Source organism: Passer montanus, unplaced genomic scaffold (genome assembly GCF_014805655.1).
Source record: "Passer montanus isolate IOZ18808 unplaced genomic scaffold, ASM1480565v1 scaffold3, whole genome shotgun sequence".
In the NCBI taxonomy this organism is placed as follows: domain Eukaryota; kingdom Metazoa; phylum Chordata; class Aves; order Passeriformes; family Passeridae; genus Passer; species Passer montanus.
The window spans coordinates 14,979,631-15,005,875 of record NW_024367707.1 but is presented as its reverse complement, the minus strand read 5'-3'; the positions used below and the strand labels follow the sequence as shown (position 1 = coordinate 15,005,875).

General features: G+C 39.4%; 1 protein-coding gene across 1 annotated transcript in view; it reads left to right on the top strand.

Annotated features, from left to right (window-relative positions):
• Positions 1-25,478, top strand: part of RAB20 (RAB20, member RAS oncogene family) — a 28,595-nt gene extending 3,117 nt beyond the window's left edge. The window contains exon 2 of the mRNA XM_039714381.1: positions 24,369-25,478. Coding sequence (XP_039570315.1) covers positions 24,369-24,889 — 521 coding nt within the window. The 3' untranslated portion in view covers positions 24,890-25,478. The remainder of the gene's footprint in view (positions 1-24,368) is intronic.
• The last annotated feature ends 767 nt before the right edge of the window (positions 25,479-26,245 follow it).

Sequence of the window (26,245 nt, the reverse complement as noted above, 5' to 3'; positions counted from 1 at the left end):
GTAGAAATAGGGAAGATTTGGCCTAGAAAAATTAGGGTATGCATGGTAGTAGCTACTGTACTAGTTCAATACATAATTAAACAAGGTAAACTGGAGTACATCTTCTTTAATTTTCCCTATTCATATTTAGTATGTGAATGTCTGTTTATTTTTGTTGTTGCTTATGAGCATTATTTTTGGGGCTTATCTCCATAGAAGTCCCCTATGTTTTATTTGCAGTTCAGAGTGTGTGGTTATTTGTTTTTCTGGTATGGGGTAGGCATTTGCCTGTAACAACACAAGCTTCAATACAATGAAGCTCCATTCTTGTAATAAAAAGAGATTGTTGTGCACACTTAGACTTTAGTGATTGATGAGGATATCTGCAGTAGTGGTGATGGATCAGAAGTATGCATGGATACTAGTACAAGTGTAATTGCTGATTTTCTGTGATATTTAAAATGTGTGTCATTTTCACTAATCACTCTGTTGATTTTGGATTACTTCCTGCTCTGAATTTAGAAAAATCTCATTTTCCTAGGAAGAACTAAATTTGCTTACCACAGTGCTTAAAATGTGCATTTTTGTGTTATCTTTAATGAAATCAGTGTGCACACCTGACCTGTTCTACCAAGTTAGATTTGAAGTGTAAATCAGTTATTCTAGGGAGTAGTCTTAGCTGTACATTCACACCTCTCCTTATCTTGGAAAAATCAGCTGCTTAGTCTAGTCTAAATCTTTCATATTCTTATCCACAAGCCCTGTGGTATATATATAAAATGGGTATGCAGAAGTTGTCAGACTTGATTGTTTTTTTATGTAAATGCTCATGGCAAATAGATCAACATCTCCTGTTTTCCAATTTGATGATTATGAGAGAAGTTATTTGGAAGTTGCATTCAAGTCAAAGAAACAAATAAACCCCAGATGGAGGAATACTTGGGAGAAGAATCATATGCTTGCCATGTTCCAAAGCTCTCCTTTTCGTAGCCATCTGCTTTTGGCTGGTTCTCCATTGTCAGAGGCTTGGCTAGACAGTCCTGTGTCTGGCCTAGCATGGCTGCTGTTGTACTTGTGGTTGGTGCATAGAATTATTTACTTCTTATGTCCTGATGTAACAAATTACATGTTGTTGTTTTCTCTTTGGATCAGTTAATTCAAAGGAATTGAAAAAAAAAAGCATAAACTGTACAAAAGGCAGTAACTGTACACTTTTAGCATATTTTAAAGAGCCAGTTTGCTGGATAGAGGCCTAGTCTTTAAAGCATTTGAGTACATGCTTTGAGACCTTTGTACTAGTTTTTTCAAGTAGTATTTTTCTGCAACAAAGAAAGCAGGCAACAACATCAGTAAGAAGGCCTTCCTCCTCACACAACAGGATTGAGGGTTGGACACTCAGGATGTCAAAGCTATATATATATGTATATATTTCTGTGTGTGTCTATACATATGTGTATATATAAATATATTTTCTAGGCAGTGCTGACAGCAGCTGTGGAGTAAATTAAAACTTCCTGCTGGGTGCTGATGGCATGTAGCTCAGAGCTAGCATATAATCTTTTATGTCTGGCAGCACAAAACCTCCTGAAATTTTGAGGGTCTTAGTCCTAGTCCACCATTAAACCTGGAATAATAACATGTGGTGGCTACAGCTGATGATAATGTATAAGTGTTTTGGTTGTTCAGGCATGTTTTCTGATGCCTTGGCATTTCAAAAGGTAAAACTTTTTCTGTATGTTAGATTTCAGTCTCTTTAAGTTGACATTTGTTCATCTGCCAGATAAGTGGTTTCTTAACCCCAGCAGCAAGGTTTCTTAATTATTAGTGGCCATGTCCCCTGTGTGGCTGGCATAGTATTAGAGCAGTCAACTGGTAAATGAATGACCAGTATTTTAGAAAGTTCACATCAGGATGCTCTAATTCTATTTTAAGAGACTGAGTTTTGAACTAACCAGCAGATATTCATGCAGCATTATAATGGGGAAACATAAAGGTTAACTTTATGGAAAGCAAACTTTTCTTCTTTTCCTTTTTCTCCTCTTGAACTATCTGTCAACAAGGACTGACTTAATTTTTTTTTTTATTCTGTAAATACTCGGTTCATATATTTACATCTTTCAACCATTTATTTTCACCTGCATATATATATACACACACATACATACCTGCATATATGTATATATATATATATATATATTTAACTTGTCATAGTTAGGGACAAAGGAGCTAAACATAGCCTAGAAAAGGCTCTTCTGCGCCTTGGGTCAGCTGCAGTGTATGTGTCTAATGAGTGCTTACATCTCTTGTGCCTGGTTTGCTGATGTCTGATGTTAATCAGCGCTGGTGAGCACGTGTGAATTGCTCACAGCTTCTGATCTCTGACTGCTGGGGTTCCGTAGGCTGCAGCTGCCTGTGCTGAGCTTTTCGGGCAAGGTGTCAATGTTCAGCTGGTGACATGTGTTAGATTCCCCCGGTAAAAGGATTCGTTTCCCCCCTTGCTTAGTTGGGCTTTGAGGGTTTTGTGGGTTTGGTTTTGTTCTTTTTTTTTTACACAATTTATCTGTGTTGATGAACACTTCCTTGTGCTCACTGAGTCAAAGAATATCTTGAGCTGAAAGGGACCCATAAAGACCAAGTCCAATTCCCTGTTCCTTACAGGTTTACTTAAAACGAAACCATTAAACCGTGTGACCAAGAGGGAGCTCCTTGAACTCTGACAGGCTTGGTGCTGTGGGGAGCCTGTTCATCCCCCTCTCAGTGAAGAATCTTTTCCAAATGTCCATTCTGAACTTCCCCTGATGCAGCTGTGCTCCATTTCTTGGTAAAGGCTGTGAATCAGCTTAGTTCTCAAGGCAAACCTGAGATGGGGTGTGATTTGGTGCTCAGAGTGTGAGATCAGCCCAGGAAGCTGGAACCAAACATTGCCTTGTGTGGTGAACAGTATGCAAATTGTCAGTAGGTAGGGCAGAAACATGGTCCTCCATCATACTGAAACAGAACAAAGAAAGAGGAGGATTTAGGTGACGCATTTCCTCACAAGCGAACACTGATAGTAGCTGCTCTGTTTGGTATTATTCTGGTTTTGACTTTTGGAAGTAGAGGATTGCAGCAGGGAAAAAGGAGCTGCAGATGAGATGAGATGGTTGGGTGGGTTAGTTGAAGCCAAAGAGGGCTCTGATGCATGTGCCTTTCTGCACCTGATGGAATTCTGGTAGCAGCTGGGGTTGGCTGTTGCTGAATGTGCAGTGAGGTATCTTTATTCAGGGGGTTTCTTGTTGGAAGGACATGGGCGATATCACCTAAAAAAGTGTCTCGGGCATCAGGGACCATCAATAAGGAAGGCTGCTGAGTGTGTATCTGTGCTCAACAGGTGAGAACTAAACAGCATAGAGGTTGGAAATCATGGAGAATAAAATCCCTTTAGTCTGTTGCTGGTGAGTCATGGCTTGGGGGCCAGTTACTGGCAAGAGTCTTTGATTTTAAATTTTTTTTTTGAATTCTTAAAACACTTTCCTTTCTGCCCTTGGGAAAATTATTTTGCAAAATATGATGTTGGCCTCAATTAGTTTTTCATAATAGTTGTATGTAAAACAATGATGGCTGAGGAGCAGTGTCTCATACACATGGTGTGGCTTCCTTGAGATTACTGTGCGTGGTTATAAGCTATATATTTTCATATCTTGCAAAGGAAGCCATAAGAGTGGAGGCTCAAAAGGACAGAAATTCCTCAAGAGCATTCACTGTCAGTGAGCTCTGTATCTAAAGCTTCTGAAGCAGATTCAGAGGAAGGAATAAAAGTTTAAGCTTTAGACGATCCCTGGAAACATGGTTTTGTTGGTGTGAAACAGTGCACTGGATACTTTTTCTTTTTGCAATGAATGTTTCCTGAACAGAGCAGAATAACTTGGGAGGTGATTAAAAATATGAAGAAATAATGAACTGCCTGGGGAATGTCCTGGAGGAAGTTCTGTTTTCTGTATCCATCAATTTAAAATATAGTGATATACAAATAAAGTCAAAGGCAACAAATTCACTGCAGCTGAAAGTGCTTCTGTGTGCAAATTAAGTAAAAATACAGAAATACCTTGCCAGAGGAAATAGTGAAAAATACATATCAAAAATAAACAGAAGACAAAAGTAACACAACTTTTTCAGCTACATGTATATTGAAAGCAGAATTTTATTTCTAGTGTAATTTTTAGTAGTGACTTGCAGAGGCAAGCTAGTGGGGAGGTTATGGCACCTCATGAGTACGTGATGCAGGCTAAGGTAAATGTTGTGTGTGAACCTCTGTGCTACCTTCTGTGTTCCAGCCCCCACGTTAAACCCCCACTTTGCATGTGGTATTTAATAACAGTGTGCAAAGTGACTGAGCTGTTCTAGCCCAAGTGGGAAAGTACTCAACAGTTTGAATAGGACTCTCCCTGAATAGTCTCAGTGACCTGAGATATGTGCTTGGCTGAAGCTGCCCAGGATCATGCCAAGGCATTGTGGCTCGACAAATACCAGCAACTTTCAAGAGGACTTGAGTTTGTTCAAGTTCTTGAATTGATTAAATATTTGTGACTTTTAAAGTCGCAGATTCTAGGCTGTAGCAATATGGAAAATCTTCCTGATGAAGAGTTTGTGCCTCTGGCATTATGTTTTTCTTCTCTGTTTCCTGAAGGAAGAGGTGTATTTTGCAGATGTCTGTCAAAATTGACTCAACATCTGAAAGATTAGTTTAAATACTGTCTGCTTTATGCCAATACTGAAAATGTATGAGGGAGGGAGACATGAGCAAGAGGAATGGTTAGTAAAACAATATAAATGCAGCGGCAAAGCTGCTCATAAAAATTGCAGATATATGGAAGTTCATCTTCCTTGTGGATTGGGAGCTGGTAAGAGAGACTCTAGAAAATAAGGGTGTCCAATAACTGGATTATTGACTTCATTTAAACTGGTGTCCTGGAGGGTATATGCAAAGGCATGGGTGTTATGGGCATGAAAATTACTAATGCCCTGTTGCATTCTTCAGTTTGACTTTGTGAAATATATACCTGAGCTGTCCAAGAAACAACAGCTCTTTCAGTTTGAGCATGAGGGGAAAAACACAGGGATGGAACAGGAAATGTTTTTCCCAGTAGTTCTTTCTCTAGCTGAGTAAATAGTGTGGCACAGAACAGCACAATGCTTCACAAACTGTAACGTAGAGATGAATGTATGCAAAATAACACACATTGACACATTGACAATTGTGGTGTGGTTTTTTTTTTTTTTTAACTGGGATGCAGTCACATTCTGTAATGGAAAACAAATAGGTGTTTAAAATTAGTATTGTATGTCCAGGTGCCTGAACTTAGGCAGTGAGGGTTGTGGTGTCTTTCTGTTGACTATGCAATCAACTTTGGCTCTCAGTTGGAAGGAAGGGGACAGTGGATACTTCAGATACAAGTGTGGGGCAGGTAACTGGCTGCTCATTGTACAATTTCTACTTTGAGTGATCATGAATGGTGAGTACATTTCTAGTTTAATCTCAGTACATGCACATTATGGTGACACAAGTATGAAAACCAGGGAAACTCATAAGCAGCCTCACAGTGCCTTGGCTGAGCTTCTCCTGGTACTCTGTGGACTAGTTTGAGTCTCTTTACTCCATGCTGCAATCACATCTTATATCTACATGAATTGTTTGCTTCACTGCAGTTGCTGTCTCGTGTTGAAGCCACTGGCCATGTGAGCTTCCAAGGGGCAGTGTTTTACTGCCTGAACTGAAGGTACACTTAGTAATCCCTTATCTGAGTCACATTTTGCTATTGCAAAATATCTGAACAAATAAGCTTTGTTTGGGTCTCCATCTAGAAAAATGCTGAGTCTGTGGTGGATACATTTGGAGCCATTAAAAATTGTGAAATAGAAAGAATAATTTTCTCTTCCAAGTCTGAATGATTTCCTTTCTTTCAGGGAAACACTGGGTACAACATCCAGGGGGTTGATCAAAAGACATCAAAGCTGTGATAAATTCCTTTTCCTGTGCTTGATTAACTGTAATTTCATATTCAGTACCTGAAGATATGCCTAGGAAATGAGATTTCAGGTTGGTGATTAAACTTAACTTATGCAAGCATGCTGCAGAGAGCAGAGGTGGTCAAAGGAAGTGAGTGGGTTTTTGCTCTTAATTTGAATTCTTTACATAAGTAATTTGCTATCCTACATCACAAGAGATTCAGGATAGCTTCCTTTAGGGCAACCAACTCAATAAACATACAAGATTTCCACACCTACCTGGTGTGGAAAGAAACAAATCTAGAAGAGTGTTTATTAACATGGTTTTTAAAGGGAGATAGATGATGAGATGTGTTTGTGAATTTTCTAGTATATCTTTCCATCTCTTGGGAAGCAGGTGAGAATGGAAGTTGGCTTTGCATGGGCCATCAAGAAGCCATTCATGGAGGATCCCTGCTGGGAGCCTAAAGACCTGTGTGAGCATTTGATGTAGATACTTCTCCCTGCTCCCTCAGTCTTTCTTTTTTGATGCAGTTACATATTTTCTATACTCTGTTACATAATTTAATATTACTAACTACTGCTTTTGTACTTCAGGAGATTCTTGCAAAATACAGAGAAAAGGTGTTGTCCAGCCATCCAACCACTTTTACATAGTTTAAAAATAATGGTCTTCAGTGCAGGTGAAATAAAAGGCAAATTTTTCATTAACATTCTGGAGCTGATGACTACTTATGAGTTTTTAGTCATACATAATATTCAACCATATAAATTTAAATGTGTGAGATTTTGTTGTGAAAGGCCTCAAAAATTCTTGTTCTTCATCATGGGATCTGTGATCTGAGCATATAAATCTGTACATCTGTTGTTTTTTTCTTAATTGTTGCAGGTAGAAATAAGGATCTTGTTAATATTCTAGAGGTCGTTTTGTTTATATTCCACTTATCATTTGCTCTCAAAATTTTCATTCATTCAGAAAAGGGAGAAAATACCAGAATCTGTAGTGGCTTATAGGTACAAAAATAAATGAAAGAAAAAGCTGTGTTTAGTCGAGTCAGCATCTTCCAAGCCTCATAAAAGGGATCATCAAATCTTGTGGCTTGCTGGAAGTGAGACTTGAGTGTTTTAAACAAAACAAAAAATCTCCACTGGTATAATGAGTGAATTTATTTTTTTTTCTCCTTCCTGATACAGGCTGTTGCTTTTTAAAAAACTAAATCTCCATTTTTGTGAAAATAAAAATGTCTGACTGCTCAGCTCCTCCACATCCTACCAGTATGATTCCTTCTTATTTTCATGAGACTGTAAGACCATCTTTAGGACGTGAGCTTTCCCTCCTTCAGCAGATAGCTGTATGTGTGACATTTGTATTGTTTCCCTTATCTCCTTCCTGTTACAGAGTTTTGTGCCCTTTCCACGTTGTACTGTTTGACTTTTTTTTTTTTTTGCTTCAAGTCTTGGAACCCCAGTGGAGGTGGAGTAGTTGTCTTCTCTTTGAGTGGCAGAACACTTTGTGACCTAGAGATACTGTCCTAATTATGGAAGTAAAGGATGCAGTGCAAGCAGATCAGCGAGCAGTTCCCTTTCTGTAAGTAGCTTCCCCTCTTGGCAGGAGGGTTCAATGGGCAGACACTGGACAGTGGTAACCTTGCTCTTGGTAGCTTATATTGTTTAGAAAGTTCAGAACTGTGTTGTTTATGATTTTTAGCACTACTCCCTTTGTACCAGGTTGGAGAACAATAATGAGATGAGATTATGTACCATGCCTCTTGTCTGATTACAGTTTCTTTAATTTCAGATCAATGCTCCTAAACTGTGGATATTATGTATGCTCTTAAGTGTGTAGGCAGAGAAACTGGAAGGAGAATTAAAAGGGAGAAGTAGTGCCGGAAATATAAAGACCATTTGTTTATCTTAGCATAAACTCTGAAAACACAAGTAACAGATCCTGTGATAAAATTATCCTAATGTTTTGAACAAGTTTTAAATACATTCCCACAAAACTCAGGTAGCAGAACTGTCTGGCACAGTTTGCCACTTCTGATACTTACTGAAGGCAGCCCACTGGATAACCAGAACTGCCTCCTGCTTTTGACAAATTGCAGCTATTTAGAAACACCCAGTGAAGAAAGATTTCAACTGAATGGAAACTGATGGTAGCTGTTAAGTAATAGAAGCAGTTATAACTTTCTTCAAGGGTAATTATGCATGAATTCATTGCTTGTGTTCTTAGTTGAGAACCTGCCTATAAATCATTGAGAACATTGAAACAAATAAGAATTGAGTGAGCCTAATTTTATGTCCCATGATATATTAATATGAGTTTCTCTTCAAAAAAATAAAACAGTAGACTTTTTCATTCAGTTTGCAAGATCCACGGCCTTTATTTCTACACATCTAGCAAAGTTAAATATTTTTCAGATTGCTGGTGAAGGATGGCTTGAAGTTAAACTCAGTGTTACAAATCAGGAACTAGCATATAGTTATCTACCCATTTCACCAAAAGATGATTTAACCTTAAGTAAGAGGCACTTGCCAAGTAACTGCAGGGGCAGACCAGCTGTGGGTATCTGCTATTGATCTGATAACCAGAGCTTCCTGAAGCATTTCAGATAACTGTGGTTTTTGTTATGTGTGCAAGAATCATTCCTCACTTTGGAAACATGTGACACAGAAGGTCACTTCTTACAAAACAGCCTGCCAGCTCTCAAATGTGTTTTTGTGTAACCTGGACTCCGTTTCTTGGAATGTGCATGTTGTGATTCTTAGATGCCTTTCCTTCCCCCTCCTCACCTAGTATTGATCAGTGATGAATACCAGCATTTAGCTGCTGTCTTGCACTAAGTTCAGTTTTGTAAAAGCTAGACCTCTAGAAGTGCTTCTACTTCTTTCAGTCCTCTACTCCTAATCAAACCGGAAACATACTAGTAGGATAAAAGATTTATGGAAATAGTGCTTGAGGTGCTGCCTACATATGAGCCCAGTAATTAATTTTATTAATTAATATTGAAAAGGAAGCATGGCCAATATACTTGGGTCCCTCTCTGCACTGCAGTGCCCCACACATGTACTGAACCAAGCTGTGCTGCAGCTGTGGAAGAAGAGAATGTTCTCTGGCTGTGTGGTAGGGTTGGAAGGTGCATTCCCACAGATACGTGACCTTCCAGACTGCTTACTAAAGGCTAAAAACTCTTGCTTCTGGTGGGCTGATGCTGTGGTAGAAACACCCTGGAGATCCCTGAAACTGTCTAAATACTGAATTTCTTGCAGGTTCTTGAAAGCCTCTGGCTGATGCCCTGGGATGAGCCTGGAGTAGAGCACTGAGGGGTAGGGCTGAGTTCTGTTGGCCTGTCTTTGCTGCTAGTGCTTTTGAAATATTAATGGAAGGAATTATCATGAAAGTGGGGCTGATGGAAAATAGGCACTGCCATAGCTAATGCTCTTGTAAATGAATCTAGAATGGTTTAGGTTGGAAAAGATCTTAAAAATCATCTAGTTCCAAACCACCTGTCATGGGCAGGGATACCACCCACTTGATCAGCTTACTCAGGCCCCCATCCAACCTGTTCTTGAACACTTCCAGGGTTGGAGCACCTACAGCCTCTCTGGGCAACAAGCTCTGAAGCTCTCCTGTGGGTTTGTGGAAGAAAGCTCAATTACTGTGTTACCATGTGTGACTGCCATTGGGTGGATGTGCACAAACCAGTTTACAGCTGCTTCTTGATGGTTTGGCTTCCTATACATAGGAAGAAGGGAAATGACTGACAGCCAGGAGGCAGAAATACATAGAATGTATTTGGGGTTAAGCGATAATATGGAAAAAGAAGAATGTTTCTAAGAGTAGACCATTTAATTTTATGTATGGTTGGATACAAAATTTAATCCAAAGAGGGTCTGCAATGAGTAACAATAAACTCTTTTTGTAGTCTCTAAAATGTCAGTTCTCTTAATTGAGATATTTATTAAGTTTATGGTGTTTCCTCACTCCAAAAATGGAGTATTGTACTGATTGTCTTGGTATGTATGTAGTTAACCCTTCTACAAAAAATCCTTTGGGGAATTTTGATTTTAAGAAAAGAGGTTGTAGTGAGCTAAGGCTATAGCAAAGTATCTAATGAGGAAGTTAAAAAACCTAACTCAGCTTAAAACAGGAATAAAGAATGAAGAAAAACAGGAAGAATTTCTTGTCTGTGAGGTAGTGGGCAGACACTGACTTAACAATTCTTTGCTGAGAGCTGGCAGGAATGCTGATGAGTGGTAGAATTTCAGAGTGCTCATTGAGCTACATTTAGGAGGGCAGCCTTAACTAGGCTCCAACCACCCTCTTGCTTACTCTGCCCCGTGGGGATGGGGGAGAGAACTGGGGGGGGTAAAAGTGAGAAAAGTTGTGGGTTAAGACAAGGACAGTTTAGCGGGTAAAGCAAAAGTTGTGTGTGCCAGCAAAGCAAAAGAAGGAATCCATTCCTCACTTCTCATTGGTAGGCAGTTGTTCAGCCATCTCCAGGGAAGCTGGGCCCCATAATGTGTAATGTTGACTTGGGAATACAAGCACCATCACTCTGAACATCCCCCACTTCCTACTTCTTTTCCCCAGCTTTATCTGCAAAGCATGACACCATATGGTGTGGCTTATCCCTCTGGTTAGTTGGGCTCAGCTGTCCTGGCTGCATCCCAATTTCTTGTGCACCCCAGCCCCTTCACTGTTTGGGTGATGTCACTGAACCAAATAGGTTGGACAAGATCTTGGAGATGAAGTCCAACCTTTGAACATCACCGTGTCAGTTACACTATGACACTCAGTGCCATGTCCAGTCTTTCCTAAAACACCTGCAGGGACAGCCCATTCCAATGTTTAATCACCCTTTCAGTGAAAAGATTATTCCTTAATGTTCAACCTAAATTTCCCCCGGTGCAGCTTAAGTCTGTGTCCTCTTGTCCTGTTGCTGGTTACCTGGAGAAGAGGCCAGCCCCCACCTGGATACACCCTCCTTTCAGGTGAGATTATTCCTTAATGTTCAACCTAAATCTCCCCTGGTGCAGCTTAAATCTGTCTCCTCTTGTCCTGTTGCTGGTTATCCAGGAGAAGAGGCCAGCCCCCACCTGGATACACCCTCCTTTCAGGTGATTATAGAGGGCAGTAAGATCCCTGCTGAGCCTTCTATTCTCCAGGCTAAACAACCCAGCTCCCTCAGCCCCTCCTCGTGGGACCAGCTGTCCCAGGTTGACCAGCACTCCCAGGTCCTTTTCTGCTGGGCCACTTTCCAGCCACTCTGCCCCAGCCTGTACTGCTCCCTGGGGTTGTTGCTGCTAAGTGCAGGACCCGGCCCTTGGTCTTGTTGAACCTCATGCCACTGGTCTTGCCCCATTGATCCAGCATGTCCAGGTCCCTCTGCCAAACCTTCCCACCCTCCAGCAGATCGACCCAACTTGGTGTTGTCTGTGGACTTGCTGGAGGTAGATTCAATCTTGTCATCCAGACAATCCAAAAATTAAACAGGACTAGGTTTAATATCGGGGTTTATCCCCCACCGATCCCTGGGGGATACCATTAGTGGTTGGATGCCAGCTGGATGCAGCACAGTTCAGCACCATGTCCTGGGCCCATTAAACAGGACTGGGTTTAATATCTGGGTTTATTCCCCCACCGATCCCTGGGGGATACCATTAGTGGTTGGATGCCAGCTGGATGCAGCACAGTTCAGCACCATGTCCTGGGCCCAGCCATCCAGCTGGTTCTTCACCCAGTGAAGAGTGCTCCTTTCCACGACGTGGGCTGCCACCTTCTCCAGAGAATGCCACAGCAGGCAGTGTCAGAGGCTTTGTTGAAGTCCAGGTAGGCTACATTGTCTTTCAGCGCACAGGGATGGCCTGCTTGTGTGTCTTCAAGATTTCTTTTTTAAGTACATTAAAGTATGTATTATGTAAAATATGTGTTGAAGTTTATGAGAAACAGGAAATTTTCTAATATTGTGCTGCTCAACAATAGCTAAAATATCCCTGTTTTATTTATGCAGTTTCTCGAATCAGCAGCACAAATCCCAAAACACAGCCCCATACTGGGTACTGTGAAGAAAATTGACTCTGCCCCAGCCAAACCAGCACACCAAGCTAATCTGCCAGTTCCTTATTGAGCAATATAAACCCTCCAGTAAGTGTGGAGTGACCTCCTGGCCCTGCAGTGCCAGTCAGACCGTGCTAAAGTACACCTGGCCACACATTCCTGCCTGAGCTAAGGACCTGCTTCTCAGTTTGAAGAGCAAGCTTTGGGAGGGAGTGTGGGCTTTGAAGGACTCCTTTGAGTGACTCTGAAATTAAGGACCTGGCAACACCCTCTGCTTGTTGTATAGGGAAGTGGGCTCATCTGCAGCACCTTTACACCCGCGGAAAGGAATTGTAAATTAAGGTAAAAAGTATCAGTATTCAGGTACTACAACGAAAGAATAGCTGCTTTTAGAACTCACCCTGTGGAAAATGGTTTGTTTTCTGTAGAGGGTACTTTTCTTTGAGGCAATGATTTGGTGTTTCAGCAGGTGTTAGAGCTGTAAAGCTGCTCCCACAGACCAGGAGCGAGTGTCTCGCCTAGGTCAGGTTGTTGTACAGCCCTGTCCTGTAACTGGCCTCTTTGTTACTCACTGCTGAGCAGGATTTGACCGTCAAGCTCTGCTGCTGCAGTTAAGTGTTCAGTGATATTGCTTCCTGCAGAATTCTTGCAAAATAAATCCGAGGTTTCTTTTTCCCCCTCCCCTTATGATTTCCTTCCAATCATATTTTCCTTAAGGAAAACTGTCAAATGACTGCTTCTTTCTAAGCAGCAGTTTCAATTTTTCTTTTAGACACTTAATTTCAGAAGAATTGTACATCAATGCTTTTTTACTTACTTGGACTTAAATTTCTAGTTTCATTATTGCATTCCTGCTCTCATTTCAGTAGAGGCATATAGGAACTCCATGAATTTAACTTAATTAGCTTAATTTAATACCCTGATACATTTTCAGTAGACATGGTGTTGATGCTAGATTTCAGCTGGAGTTCTGGTGGAGCATTTGCTTGTAGATAGGATGGTAGCATCTCATCAATCTGTCTTGCCCTCATTTCTTTTGCCAGATATCTGTGCTTAGATCAAACCTCTCCCTTCACAGCTGTGAGATTTCAGAGAGAAACGATTAAAAACTGATGTAATTTTCTCAGTTTGTGTTAAAGGTGCACCTTGTGTATGCTTGTATGTCTGGCAGGCCTATGATTAATTCTGTTCGTCTTTTACAAGGCACTGCCCTTCCAGGCAGCTGAAAATACATGAAGTGCTTGAATATTCTGGGCTTATCTCCTTTTTCAAGAAATGAACACAGTACATGAAGAGAATTAAATGAAATGAATAGTTTGAAAAAAGTAAATCCAGCTAGCTAAATGTGAAAGTTAATCAGGATTGTAGAGACATCAGTGGAACCTTTAGCTACAAGTAGGGGTTTTTTTTTTAACATGGGTCTAGCCAAAGTTTTTGTTGGCAAAAACATGCTATGTAGTGTGGTTAGAAGATTTTCTGTGTCTCTGTGTAATGCTTTGTATTGCTAGGCATAATATGGTGAAGTTTAAAACTTTGGATAGAAAGCATATTCGTGTTTTTTATGAAATGTGATAGCTTTGGATGGAAAGCATACTGTTTCTATGGGAACGTCTATTTTGAAATTAAAATTCTTGTGAGTTCAGAAGCTCAGTCATAATTTCATTATTAGAATTGTAAGTTCTGATTTATTCTTGGCAGCAAGAAAAATAATTTTGCATTTATGTAGCAGAACAGACTCCAGGTATTCTTTTGTTCTAGAAAAGCTGAAACTAAATCTTGTAGATAATAGGAATCTTCTCTGATATTTCTTCTCCTTTATATAGGCATTATGAAGCTGAAAGCATTGCTGATTATAGAAACCATAAATATGCCTTTCGTCCAAAGTCACTGAGTTTATAACTCTCTTTATAAAAAGAAAATTGCAGCTAGAAATATACAGACTAAACAAACGTATAAGGCTGCAAATGAAGAGAGGACTAATGTTATGGGGTGCTGCAACAGGATGAGCTAGATTCATTGGGCAACAGCGTGTTTTGCAAGGTCCATTGAGTTGGTAGTAGATGGCAAACCAAGCTCTTGGTACCCCGTGCTGTCCCAGAACCTATGAGCTGTTCTGGAAGGTGCAAGTGTAGGGAGAGATAAAAGTCATCAAGTATTTAGGTAACATTGTGACTTCGGTAATAAAATAATACAGAAAGATGGGAGAAAGGAACTACGGGTAGGATTTTTAGTTCAGAGAAATATGCCAGAGGCAAAGAGTTTGAGTGAAAAAATACTCATTTCTCTGGCCTAACAAGAAGGAGGTTAAGTCATAGGGGAGTTAAGTCCTCCTTTCAGGAGGAGTATGGAGTTTTTCTGGAGTTTGGGGAATGTGTTGTTTTTTAGTTTGGTGCTTGAAGGAGAGGCATTTGTTTTTTGAACAGATTACTTTGTAAAACTGAAAGTGTATCAAAACTCAGAATCTGAAAGCTGAACTCCAACAAGCAAATTGGTGGGATACTAACTTTCCTTTCTTTAGACCCTTTGTAGAATTCAAGTTCCTCCTAGTCACAAGACAAGGACTGAGTGAAATTCTATAATCTTTATTATGCAGGAGGTAAAATTTGAAGAGGATTACACTTGGTCTCTGATCATGCTCTGTAAATGTTTTTTTTTGCCTTTATGAATTTTTTTTCTTTCCTCTTTTATTCTCTCCCATGTAAACTTGGTCTTCTTCTTTCACTGAGTGTGTCTGACAGGTCTGTCATTGGGAACCAGAAATGCAAGCCTTATGGAATTCATACCAGTTGTGGAATGAAGATGGACAAACTACTCTTCAGGGCTAGATTTAAAAAGTTTCTGGGAGTATTTAAACTAATTAATGATCAAATAGAACAGGATTTGACAAGATGGCTGAGGGATGTTTATTATATTTGAGCTGTGGGTGAGAAGGCTTCATCTGTGGTAATCAGTTTTTTTGGATACCTCTGGTACTCAGAATGCTCTGCAGGATTCAGCTGATTGGCACCTGTGTAAGCTGCTAGGCATCTGCTTTTAGTTTAGCTGCCTTTAGAAAATTAAGCTTTTACTTAAAAGCAGATTTCTCCATAAACTATTACACTGTTAACTGTCAAAAAAACTAGGAAATTTTTACCCATGTTGTTGGTTCTTTGGTGTTGTACTGTGAATTAAAGCTACATGGCTTTTGAGGCATTTATTTATTCCATACATCAGAAGAAAGTGGTAACTAGCCTTTTATTTTGGAGCTTCTACCAGAACATGCCTAGATTGATAATCTTCTTGGAGAATATGAAATAAAACTAATCTGCAGCAAAAAATTCCCAGTATTTTCTGTTTTGCGATTCTTATTAAACAGGGGTTTGAGTGTGCCTTTTTGTGAAGAAAAGCATATTGCAACTACCCATATTCTTGAGATAACACTCAGATGATCCTGTAGATCATTAACCACATCTTGCAGAGTTTGACATGTGATGTGCAGCACACCACGCTGGCATTCTTGCATAACTTCTCAGTGTGTTATTTGTCCTAACAATAAAAGGCCCATTTAAGTGAATTTCTTTGGAAGAATTGTTTTATGTGAATTGTGCCAAAGTATCACTTTTGGAATGTTAATTGAATTGATGGTCTAATAACAATTAAAGAGTCAGTTAAAACTGCTTGACCTATTGGTATACTTCAAGTTTGACAAGGGAAAGATTTCTTAGAAAGGTCAAGGGCATAAAGGGGATTTTTCTCCCAACAAATCAGGCCTTTCTTGAGTGGATTGGCCTATAAAAAAGGAAACACAGCCAAAATAGAATTATGAGCACTTTTTACTGGTGAGAACCATAAAGAGGAGCACATTAATGGTAGATTGTGCTGTTGTTTATTTCAGCCAGTTAAGATGAGATGGGATCTTGCCACTGCACACAAATCTTAAGGGCAGGTGTCAAGATGGTGGGGCCAGACTTTCAGTAGTGCCCAGTGAAGGGACAAGGGACAGAAGGTACAAATCAAAACACAGGAAATGTAATCTAAATATTAGGAAAACCTTCTGTACTTTGAGTGTGATAGAGCACTGGAACAGGCTGTCCAGGGAGGTTTTGTGTCCTCTTTATCTGGAAATGTTCAAAACCTGCCTGGAATTACCTTGTGCAATCTCTTCTAGGCAAGCCTGCTTCAGCAGGGTGGTTGGACTTGATGATTTCCAGAGGTCCCTTCCAACCCCCTCCATCCTGGGATTTGTGTAACTTTCCTTTTGTGAATGCTCTAAACAAACAATAAGCTTGAATCTGTGAAGAAATATAGGCAGCATTAGTTTTAGCAAAGTTATTAATCCTTTTTAAGGGAACACTTGTCTTTCAAGAAAGTAGCTGAAGTGGGTAGAGTTTTAGTGCAAAATCTTCTATATATTTGTTGTTTGTTGGTCCTTGCTGAAACATGTCCTTCAAATCTTATTTATGGCACAGTAGTTAGTTTAGTTGTTATAATTCAAGGGGAGAGGAAAGAAGTAGGCCAAAATAAATCTGCATAAGGCTTTTTTCATTACTTTAGTTTAGTTGTTATAATTCAGGGGAGAGGAAAGAAGTAGGCCAAAATAAATCTGCATAAGGCTTTTTTCATTAAAGGTAATACTGTTCTTGTGTATCAAGTGTAGTGGAATTTCCATATCCAGTAAGTAATCACCCCCTTTTTCTTTATTACAGATGCATTCTAGTGATTCTTTTTGTTTAAAATTATTCTGAATTAATTCCTTTCCCATACTACTGATTGTAGTAGTTTTTTTTATTTGTGTAGCAACACAATTTGCGCTTTTGATACTCTTAGATAAAGCAGAGGAAGAGTGAGCTGCATTTCTTAATGCACATGGTGGATGCTGGTGTAGACTAGCCTTCTAGGGGGTAGTTTGTCTCCTCTTGGCAGAATCTTAATAGCTAATTTAGATGCCCAAAAAGATGTTGGTTATGTAAAGGAATGGAAATAAAGGATGAGTTTTATTTTTTCCCTTGCATAGTGTATTAGAGGCAGAATCCCTAGTAAAAGGCCTTGATGCTTAGTAATGCTATTAATTTCATCCAGCCTTTCCTGAAACCTGTTGTAGATTTTCCTCTTATTCCATGGAGAATATATTAATATCTGTTAAGCATTCCTGCATAAGTTTGTTTCCAAAGAGAAAAGAGTTACGCTCTTTTAAAAAATGTGTAATTAAGTGAAGGGATGTGAGAAAGGGTTAATTCTTTAACACATTGTCATGGTTTGAATTAGCCCTTTCTCACATCCCCTCACTTACTTATCTCTCTGTATTTTTCCTAGATTTTTATTTCTGTCATAATTTAGATTCCCTAGTAACAGAGTTTACATATATTTTTGGGTGTGTTTTATCCCAGAGACTATTGGATCACTGATGGTAGTTTAGTAGTCTTCTAAAAAAAATCTCCCTTTAATATTTTTATTTATGTAAAAGGTACAGCTTAATCTTTCAGGATAAAAGTTATACTGTGGAACCATAGCTCATAAATTTTGGATTATAGTGCCAAGGCATTTCCTGTTTTATCAAAACTTTCTCTGCTTCCAGTTAGATGACTAGTTGGATTTTCTTGAGTAACTTCATCCAGTTATCCAGGCAAAAATTAGATCTATTAAACTGAATTTTTAATATTGGATAGAATTCTATTCTATAGCCTGCCAGTAGATTGTATAAAATTTCTGAATGTGAATTCAGTGGGGACTAGGTTATATTGACATAATGTAATGCCACTTCCAGATCAGGAAAATAATGTTAAATGCCTCCTGTATAACAGTGCACTGCAGTCTCGAGATCTGCCTTTTATTCAAATGTCATGGAGTTAAATGTATTAGAAAGCATCTTCTGCTTCACTGCTTGCAGTTCAGAAAGCTTTCTCATCTGTGGCACTCAGCTCAAATACATCATTGGCTCCTCTCAATCTGGGACTTGCCTCCATTGGGATATTATGATCTTTTTATGGGAAGAGATTTGTAGCACTTGGAGCTAATGTCCAGAGTATATTTGCCTTCCTGACCACCAGCCTCCAGGGGAGGAGAAGCAGCTCATGCAGTACATTTCCTTTATCTATCTAAAAGCAGCAGTATAAATACCTAAATGCTGTCAGGCTTGGCTCTTAGTTTTGGATCTAAGCTTTTGAATAACCTCTGTGATAAGGCCTCAGTGTGTGTGTATATATAGTGGTAGGAAGAAGGAATCATGTGCAGCATGATGGGTGCTCTTACATGTTTTTGTGTTTTAAATCAGAGTGAAAATAAAAAGGTTATGAAGACTTGAAGTTGTGTTAATTGTTTCTGTTTAAGTGTTTTAAAATAACCTCCATTTTCTAAGGTCAGACCTAAGGATGTTTAAGTAATTAATAGAAAACGATTGTGCAGTGTGCAAGTTCTAGTCTTTCTAGTCATTGATTTTGTGTCCAAGGGGCACATTTGTTAGTGGAAGTGTGGTATTTCTAGTACAATATTTAAAGCTGACTGGAGGACAGGGCTCAGTTTGATAATGATTTCTCATCTTCCTTAAGTGAGAAGTGAATGCTTCTGGTTTGTGTGGGGGCTGTTTTCTCACACTGAGCTGCTGTTTTGCAGAAGGAGGTTTAGAAGACTAGAATAATTCATGTTTGTAGAGTGGGGATGTTTGCAGGGTCTTGGCAATTTCAGACTCCTTCAGAATCCAAAGTATTTGCTCATTAAGTAAAAACTGCATAGACTTGAGGGAAGAGATGATTTCTTTCACAAATTTAAGTCTTCTATTACGAGATAAAGATTCTTGAATTAACAATTCAGAATAAATTGTGTTTAGAAGTGGAGTAAGCATGTCTCAATCATGTATTGCTTTGATCCCAATTTCTTGACTGTTTTTGATGTTTTCTCTTTGGAAAGCTTTATGAAAGAATTTTCCTTTGTTCATTGTTCACTTAACCCATGTGGTTGTTATTTTCTTCTTCCATATGTAGCTCTTTCTGCTTTGAAACATGCAAGTAAAACCCTTTGGGTATTAAGATCACTACTCCCCTGTGTTTATGTTATATTCTGCTTTGGCCAAGGCATACACATATAATTTTAATAACTTAAATAGAAGCTGCTAAAATAGGGCACAGTTCATGCCGTGAATGTTGATTCATATCTAAGTAATGAGTATAAACAAAATAAACGTCATCTTGTTTTTTAGCAGAGCTAGGCATCTGTTGCATGCTGAAGCTTCAGCATATGCAAGTGTCTTCTGTAATGCAGCTTTGTGAATGTATAATACTGGGTGAAGGTGGAGCTGAAATTAATTTTATCGTTACTCAACTGTAATTGTTTTTGTGGCTGGTGGTTGTTTTTTTCTGGGGAGAGGTGGGGTATTGTGTTGGAGTTTTTTATTTGGATTGTTAGTTTAATTATTTAGTTTCTCTCTGTCTCAGAGACTATCATTCCATGGGGAATTTTGTCTTGAAGAAAAACCATATGTTGGCATTTTTCTGGCAGATCAGGAAATCATTATATTCTGACAGCTCCTGGACATGTAGAAATTGGACTCTCCAGTCCTTTGCAACTCATGTGTCCACAAATTTCTATTTATGTAATCCTTGTTAATCCTTTGGGATGGAGAGCTTTATTTTTATCCCCAAGTAACCACAGATGTAGTCCAGTTCTTAACAAAGCTCCTGACTTCAAGGGAAATATGATAAAGCCACCTACGAGAAATAAATACCAACCTTGAACAAGGTAATGAAGAACCCTGACTTCATCACTCTCAAAACTTGACAGCCTGACTCATATGTGGGCAGGAGAATTTTCCTGAAACCTTTAGGGACCTTTACTGTTTGTTCTTTGGTAGTCATTATGTATCTTGGTATATGTGCACAAATAGAAATCTCAGTTTCTGGCAAAATTGTTTCCCCTGATGTCCTTTAAAGGGTCACAACTTTACTGCCTTGTCTGTGAACAGAAAGAAATGTTGTTCCCTTTTCAAAAAGGATCTTTGTCTGCTCTTGTGATCGTGAGGATGTTCCTGCTGAGGTAACTCAAGAGCATAAGGGTCACCCTTTGAACCTTCATCTACTGCAGCTGAATCCTCAAAGCTCATTTCTTTCTAATGCTGATTTCTGTGCTGTGTCATGGGTGTCATACTTTCTCTTTTCTTTCCTCTTCTAGCTATCTCCCTAGGGTACAGTTCCTATCCCTCTCTGTGTACACTCAAGTTCAGACTCGTATAAAGCAGAAAGAGAATCTGAAAGACAAAAGCTTTGTCTTTCACAAGCTCATACCTTGTGTTTCTGTTAATTCCTCTCTACTGGTCAGATTACAGTGCTGTGAAAATCCTTGGAAGGTCCCTGGTTTATAGACTGAGCACTTCCTGGACAACTGTGCAATCTTGTGCAATTTTAACGCAATGGTGGTGTGCCTCTGTAGCCCACCTTTGTGTACATTTCCCCACTACATATTTACCTTAGGAACTCAGTTATGCTGCCACTTAGACTATGATATCAGAGTAGAAACAGTACTTTTTTCAGTACTTTACTGAAGACCTTTTTAGCTGTTTAATAGTCATGTTTTATTCCTTCCAGACTGAAAGTAACAGCCTGTTTTGCATTCTTGTACATGCTCAACACTGAGAGATTTAAAACTTCTTCTTCTGGTAGAAGTTGTGCCACTTCGGAAGTTGTGGTGAAAGCCTTTGAAGAGGTGGTAGATAAGGAGCATTCAGATCTGGCTTCTGCTCTCATAAACATACACAGCTACTTCATGGCTACTTTGGATACCACCCTCAAGGGGCCATGGTCAGGCAGAGAGCTCCAAGAGCAACACTGAGGTGCTGTTGTTGTCAGTGAATCCCACAGGAAGGTATTGGGATGCTTGGATGGGCTGTGGTCCCATCCAAAGAAAGCATTCACAGGGGCTGCTGACTTCCAGCTGAGAGGTCAGAGTACAGTAGGAGGCCTTAAGTTCAAGTCTTAGTACACTTTAGATCTAGCCTTGCTTATTTGTCAAGCCAGCCTCTTGCAAGGTCTGCTTTTCCTTTCTTTCTCTGTTAAGTTCCTTACGAACTTCATGGTACTGAGGTCCATTTGGCTCAAAACTCTTTGATTTGTGACAACCATCATAGGACTTAGAAAATGCTTGTTGGTTGTGCTGCCTCTTGAGTGGCTGGAGTCTCCAACAGGTCTTCATATACTTGAAAGACCTTCTGGAAAGCTGATGGTGCTGCAGATACAGCTGCAGGGTTGTTAACTGCTCTAAACATGGTAAAATATAAAGATGAAAAGGAAATGAAAATTAGTTGTTGGTTGCTCGGTTTTCAGAATTTTCCCTGATGTTGTGCCTTTGTGGTTGATTTGGTGGTTCTTGCAATTCCTTTGAATGCAGATTATTTGATAGTTCTTCCACTCTTCTCTGTTACATTTGTTTTTTTGAAAAGGCAAAATTGTTTAATTGTTGGATTCAGGGCTTACCTCTTACTTTAACTAATGGTATAAAAATATATGTGGTTAGAGTGGGATCAGATGGGTCCAGAGGAAAAAATAACTGGCTATAAAATGGGGATGGCTGTTCTCATGCAGTAAGTTTTTCATTCTAATGTCTGGTACTATTTTGCCTGACACCTTGAGGACAGTTTAAATACTTAGTGAAGTTTTGGGGTTTTTTTTCCATATGTAGAATTGTTCCAGCCTGTAAGTGTCAGAAGTGGTCTGTACAAGGAAACTGCTACAAAAGTACATTGTGCTGTTTTTTCTTCATGTTGATTGTGCTGTGAGGGTGAGCAGAGGGGACTATCCATAACTCCTTTGACATAATTAATCCCTTATGCAAGGTAAATTCTTACTGTTTCTCTCCCCCTTTCAACAATGTATTAGTTATAGAAGTAGTCAGTTGGTAGTTGCCATGTAAAAGTGTCATGGTTTATATTATGCTGTGCAAGATTAGATTAGCATATAAATGCCATAAAACAAGTAATAGTATTGTTCTGCTGCTTGGTTGCTGTAGCAAACAATTCTGGGGGCTGCATTTTATGGCTTAGGCATTTGAAGTGGGAGAACAAGGGGAGATACATGTTCCATTGTGGTTTCCAGACCACAGTATAATCAAGGTTCGGGTGAGAACAAAATCGGTCATGGTGCAAACTTTTATTGAAAACTTGGGGACATTTAAAGACTCAGTTACAGTGCAACTGGAAGTACAACTTTAACTTGAGGTCGGGGAAAAAAAGCATAAAAGGACTGACCTCCTCCATCCCCTGCATCCCAATCTCCCTTGCCCTTACTCAACATACCTAAACAAGGGTGTAGCTATTTTTTTTTAAACCTCTTTTTTTCCTCCCAGATCATGAGTTAAATAATTTATTTTGCTGAGGGAAAGCAAATCAGAGGTTATACAAAATTACACTGAAGCAATTTTCCATAAACTTTGCCTAATGATTTTCTGAATGCTGTTCAGTGAACTTTTGACCTCTGCAATGTTATATAACTACTATTACCAATTTTTCACTTTGTGGGAAAGTATTTAAATTACACGCATGCTTTTGATGTGAAATCCTCATTTTCTGTGTGACGAGAAAGTAACTGAGGAATAACTATTTATTTTTTCTCAGCATTATGCCTGAATTTAGAGACATCTGTTTCTACCCTTTTTTCCAATCATTCACCAGCCGGAAAGATCTCAGAATTTTTCCTCATGCAAATGTTTCACATACTTCTGAGCATTCTCACCAGCTTCCTTTTACTCCTCTTTGTAGTGAGCTCTGCACCTTTCCAAACCTCTCTCTCTGGTAGTTGCCAGAGTTTCACTCTGTTAAAAGTGCAATGAGATTTGAATTTCATGTTCTAGCTTGAGGTTTCCCAGATCTGTTTTACTGATAATGATGAGCACTGTCTCTCTTCTGGCAGCTGTGGAGTACAGTTCTGATGTTTGTTGAAGGCCTCACTGCAGTCACTGTTCTGTTCCCCACTGGAGGTAGATCCCGAGTTCCTTTCACAGAGTGCATGTTCACATGCAGACGAACACATTTTCCCAATGTGTGCTGGGCTGCATTTGTCAGCATTAATTTCTTCTGCCTTTCCTGTTCCACAGTCATTTACAAGGATTTAATGATGAATCATTGATGATGATGAAATAGCTCATGGTGGTCAGTAGCTTTGTGCAGAAGATGAATGTAACCAGATCTCTTCCAGATTTTCTGTCAATGAAGGCTCTGTGCAAAGGGGTTGTATGAAAAGAGTTAGAAAATGATGTTGATTTTAAAATATTCGTAAGTGTGTAGTTGGCTCATTTTTATATTTTTTTTTCTCTGTTCATTCACACTTATGTAGTGACCCAAGGCTGACTCTGATGTCTGGTTGAAATCTCATGTATTTATCTTTTTCTTGGATAGTAAAACATACATCATATTCTACAGGTAGCAAGTATTTGGGGAAGGTAGCAGGTCTCAATAGGAAGGAAAGCACAGTTTGTCTTCTGCCTAATTTCTCTTAATCCTGTTGCAACTACTGAAGAACATTATTTGCTTCCCAGGCTTTAAAGAAGAGTCAATTTTGTCTTCCAGCAAATGAAGTTGAAGGACACCATCAAGGCTTACTTGGAGGTGCTGGAAGATAGTCCCTGAATGGAGAAAGAAATATTTTAACTGTTGGTTATTGAGCAATGGCCAGAGCAACTTATAATATTAATTTCTCTTAGAATGTATTAGGATTTTCTGTATATTGTGTGTTTAATACTCTAAAAAATTGTGAAAACTGATGGAGGGAGATGCATATCACTACAGGCTGGATACCACAAGACACTTTTCCTGTAAAGCCAAGGTACCTGAGATCTGTTGCCTTGTAGCATCAGACTATATGGCTTACAAAATCCTTCAAAACTTAGGAAGAAGTGGATTACTGATTTTGATACAGATTTCTGAGCTACATGTACTTGAAAATGCATGCTGGATTTATAGGAGTAATAAATTCTAGCAGAATTGAAACGGTAGAATTTTTTTGTTTGTAAATGGTGAGGTAGATGGATGGGCCATCTGTGGGTAGTAGTTAATGTGACCTAAATCAACTAGCGTGCAATTTAATAAAAAAGCCAGTTTTTTTTTTCTCTCTGCAAGTATGAATGCTGCATGAGCTTCCTTGTTCACTGTCTCTACAGATTCCCTTCTCTGAGACTGAGCAAACAATGAGCAGAGCTGTTCTGTGATACTGTTGCTCTCTTATGGAAAAACAGAAGGAAAAACCTGAAAGTTCTACAAATAACGCATTTTTATTTCACTGCTTCATCCAGACTTGTGAAATTGGTTTAAAATTCCTTAAACTCTCTTACTTGGTTAATAATGTGTTTTCCAGCACGCTAACATTTGCTGTGTTTAAACCTTTGCCAGGACGGGAGCAGTTCCATGGCCTCGGGTCTATGTACTGCAGAGGAGCGGCCGCTGTGATCCTCACGTACGACGTGAACAGCCTCCAAAGCCTGACGGAGCTGGAAGAAAGATTCTTGGCTCTGACAGACAGTGCAAGTGCTGACTGCATTTTTGCTATTGTTGGAAATAAAGTTGACCTCAGTGATGACTGTACTTCACCACCGGATGAAAATAGACCTGAAAAGTCTGGTGCCAGCTGTGGCTCAAAGGTGCGGAAACAAGTCCGTGCGGAGGATGCAATTGCACTCTATAAAAAGATACTGAAATACAAAATGCTAGATGAGAAGGATGTTCCAGCAGCTGAGAAAATGTGTTTTGAGACCAGTGCAAAGACAGGATACAAGGTGGACTACCTGTTTGAAACTGTGTTTGACATGGTAGTCCCAATAATCGTACGGCAGAAAGCTGAGGGGCCACCACAAACCGTAGACATCACGGACTACAAGCCAGCCAAAAGGACAAAGTCAGGTTGTTGTGCCTGAACCATCTATGTGACATAGAAAAGGGGAGGGATTTTTCACTCCAGCAAAATGAGGAATAAGAACTGCTTGCAGTTGACCAGAAAGGAAAAGTCAAGGAATAAATGGACTAAAATGGTGTATGCAAAAAAAAAAAAAGAGAGAGAGAGAGAAACAAATAAATCTTCTGACCATTAAAGGCTTCTGGGAAGCTCTGTGTATAAAAAATGGGAATGCAAGTGAAATTATAGAGTAAGACTTGCCAGTTTCCATGGGCTCTGAAGACAAGTGGTGTGTTATTAGAATGGGTAGTGACAATCCTTTGGACAGATTTGAAACATTCTGATTTTTAGTGACTTGCCATTTCATGTTGCATGTAAATGATCTGTTTGTGTACTCTTGAAAACTTTCATATGATGATCTTCTTTTCCCTTACAATTCTAACTTTGGAAGACTGAACACACAGTACTTTTTTATTCTTAAGGAAAAAAAGAAAATCCAGGTATATTTATATTTGTAGCTAATAAGTCAAATGCAATCTTTTTATGTCAGACACGACAGCATATGATTCAGAAGCTGAACTATTAAAATCACTGTCGATATGTACTGTTCATTTGGAGACTTTATTAATGAGAATTCTTCTTCCATAGTGGGCTTTCATGTGTTAACAAGCAGTATCTCAGCTCTTGCTCTTCTTATTGCAAATTGCAGGAGGAAGTTTTTTTCTTTCCTTCCATTTCCCCCTTGTAATTATTTTTAATATAGGTGGGTTTTGGGGAAGAAATCAACCTTATTTTGCTTGTATTTTTGTAAAAACCTTTTTTTGGTGCCTTTAGGGGTATCACTGTGTTCAGTATGTGTTCTGTCTGCTTTCTCACTCCTTAGTTGTTCTCAGGCAGAGCTGCAGCTTTGATTTTTATCAGCTATGCATGACATTACTACCTGGAGTAGTAATTACCTCTACCTGGAGGGAAGTGAAGACTGGTGTTTTCTGATGTGAAACAGGCTAATGCAGGAGGAAGGGAAGAAACTGTCTTTTGTGGAGTAAAAGGCCCATGAAGGAGCAATAATGAGGCACAGGTTTCCCTCCTGACTGCAGTAAAAAGGTGTGGCTAACACTTAATACAGCTCCTGGAGTTTCCCAACCCTCTCAGCTACAAAGAGTGCACGTAGTGACCTATGTGCTCACACTGAACTGAGGCAGAGTGAAGAACTTCTAGTTTTTAAACACACCTTGAGACACAAAACCTATCCCCCCCGCCATTTCTCCCAAAAAAGCAGCCAACCACTCAACCCCAAGGATGCAGCCCGCATATTTTCAGTCTCCATCTTCCTTTGGGTGCCTCTAGCACAATTTTCTAAAACTAAGGGTTGGTGGTT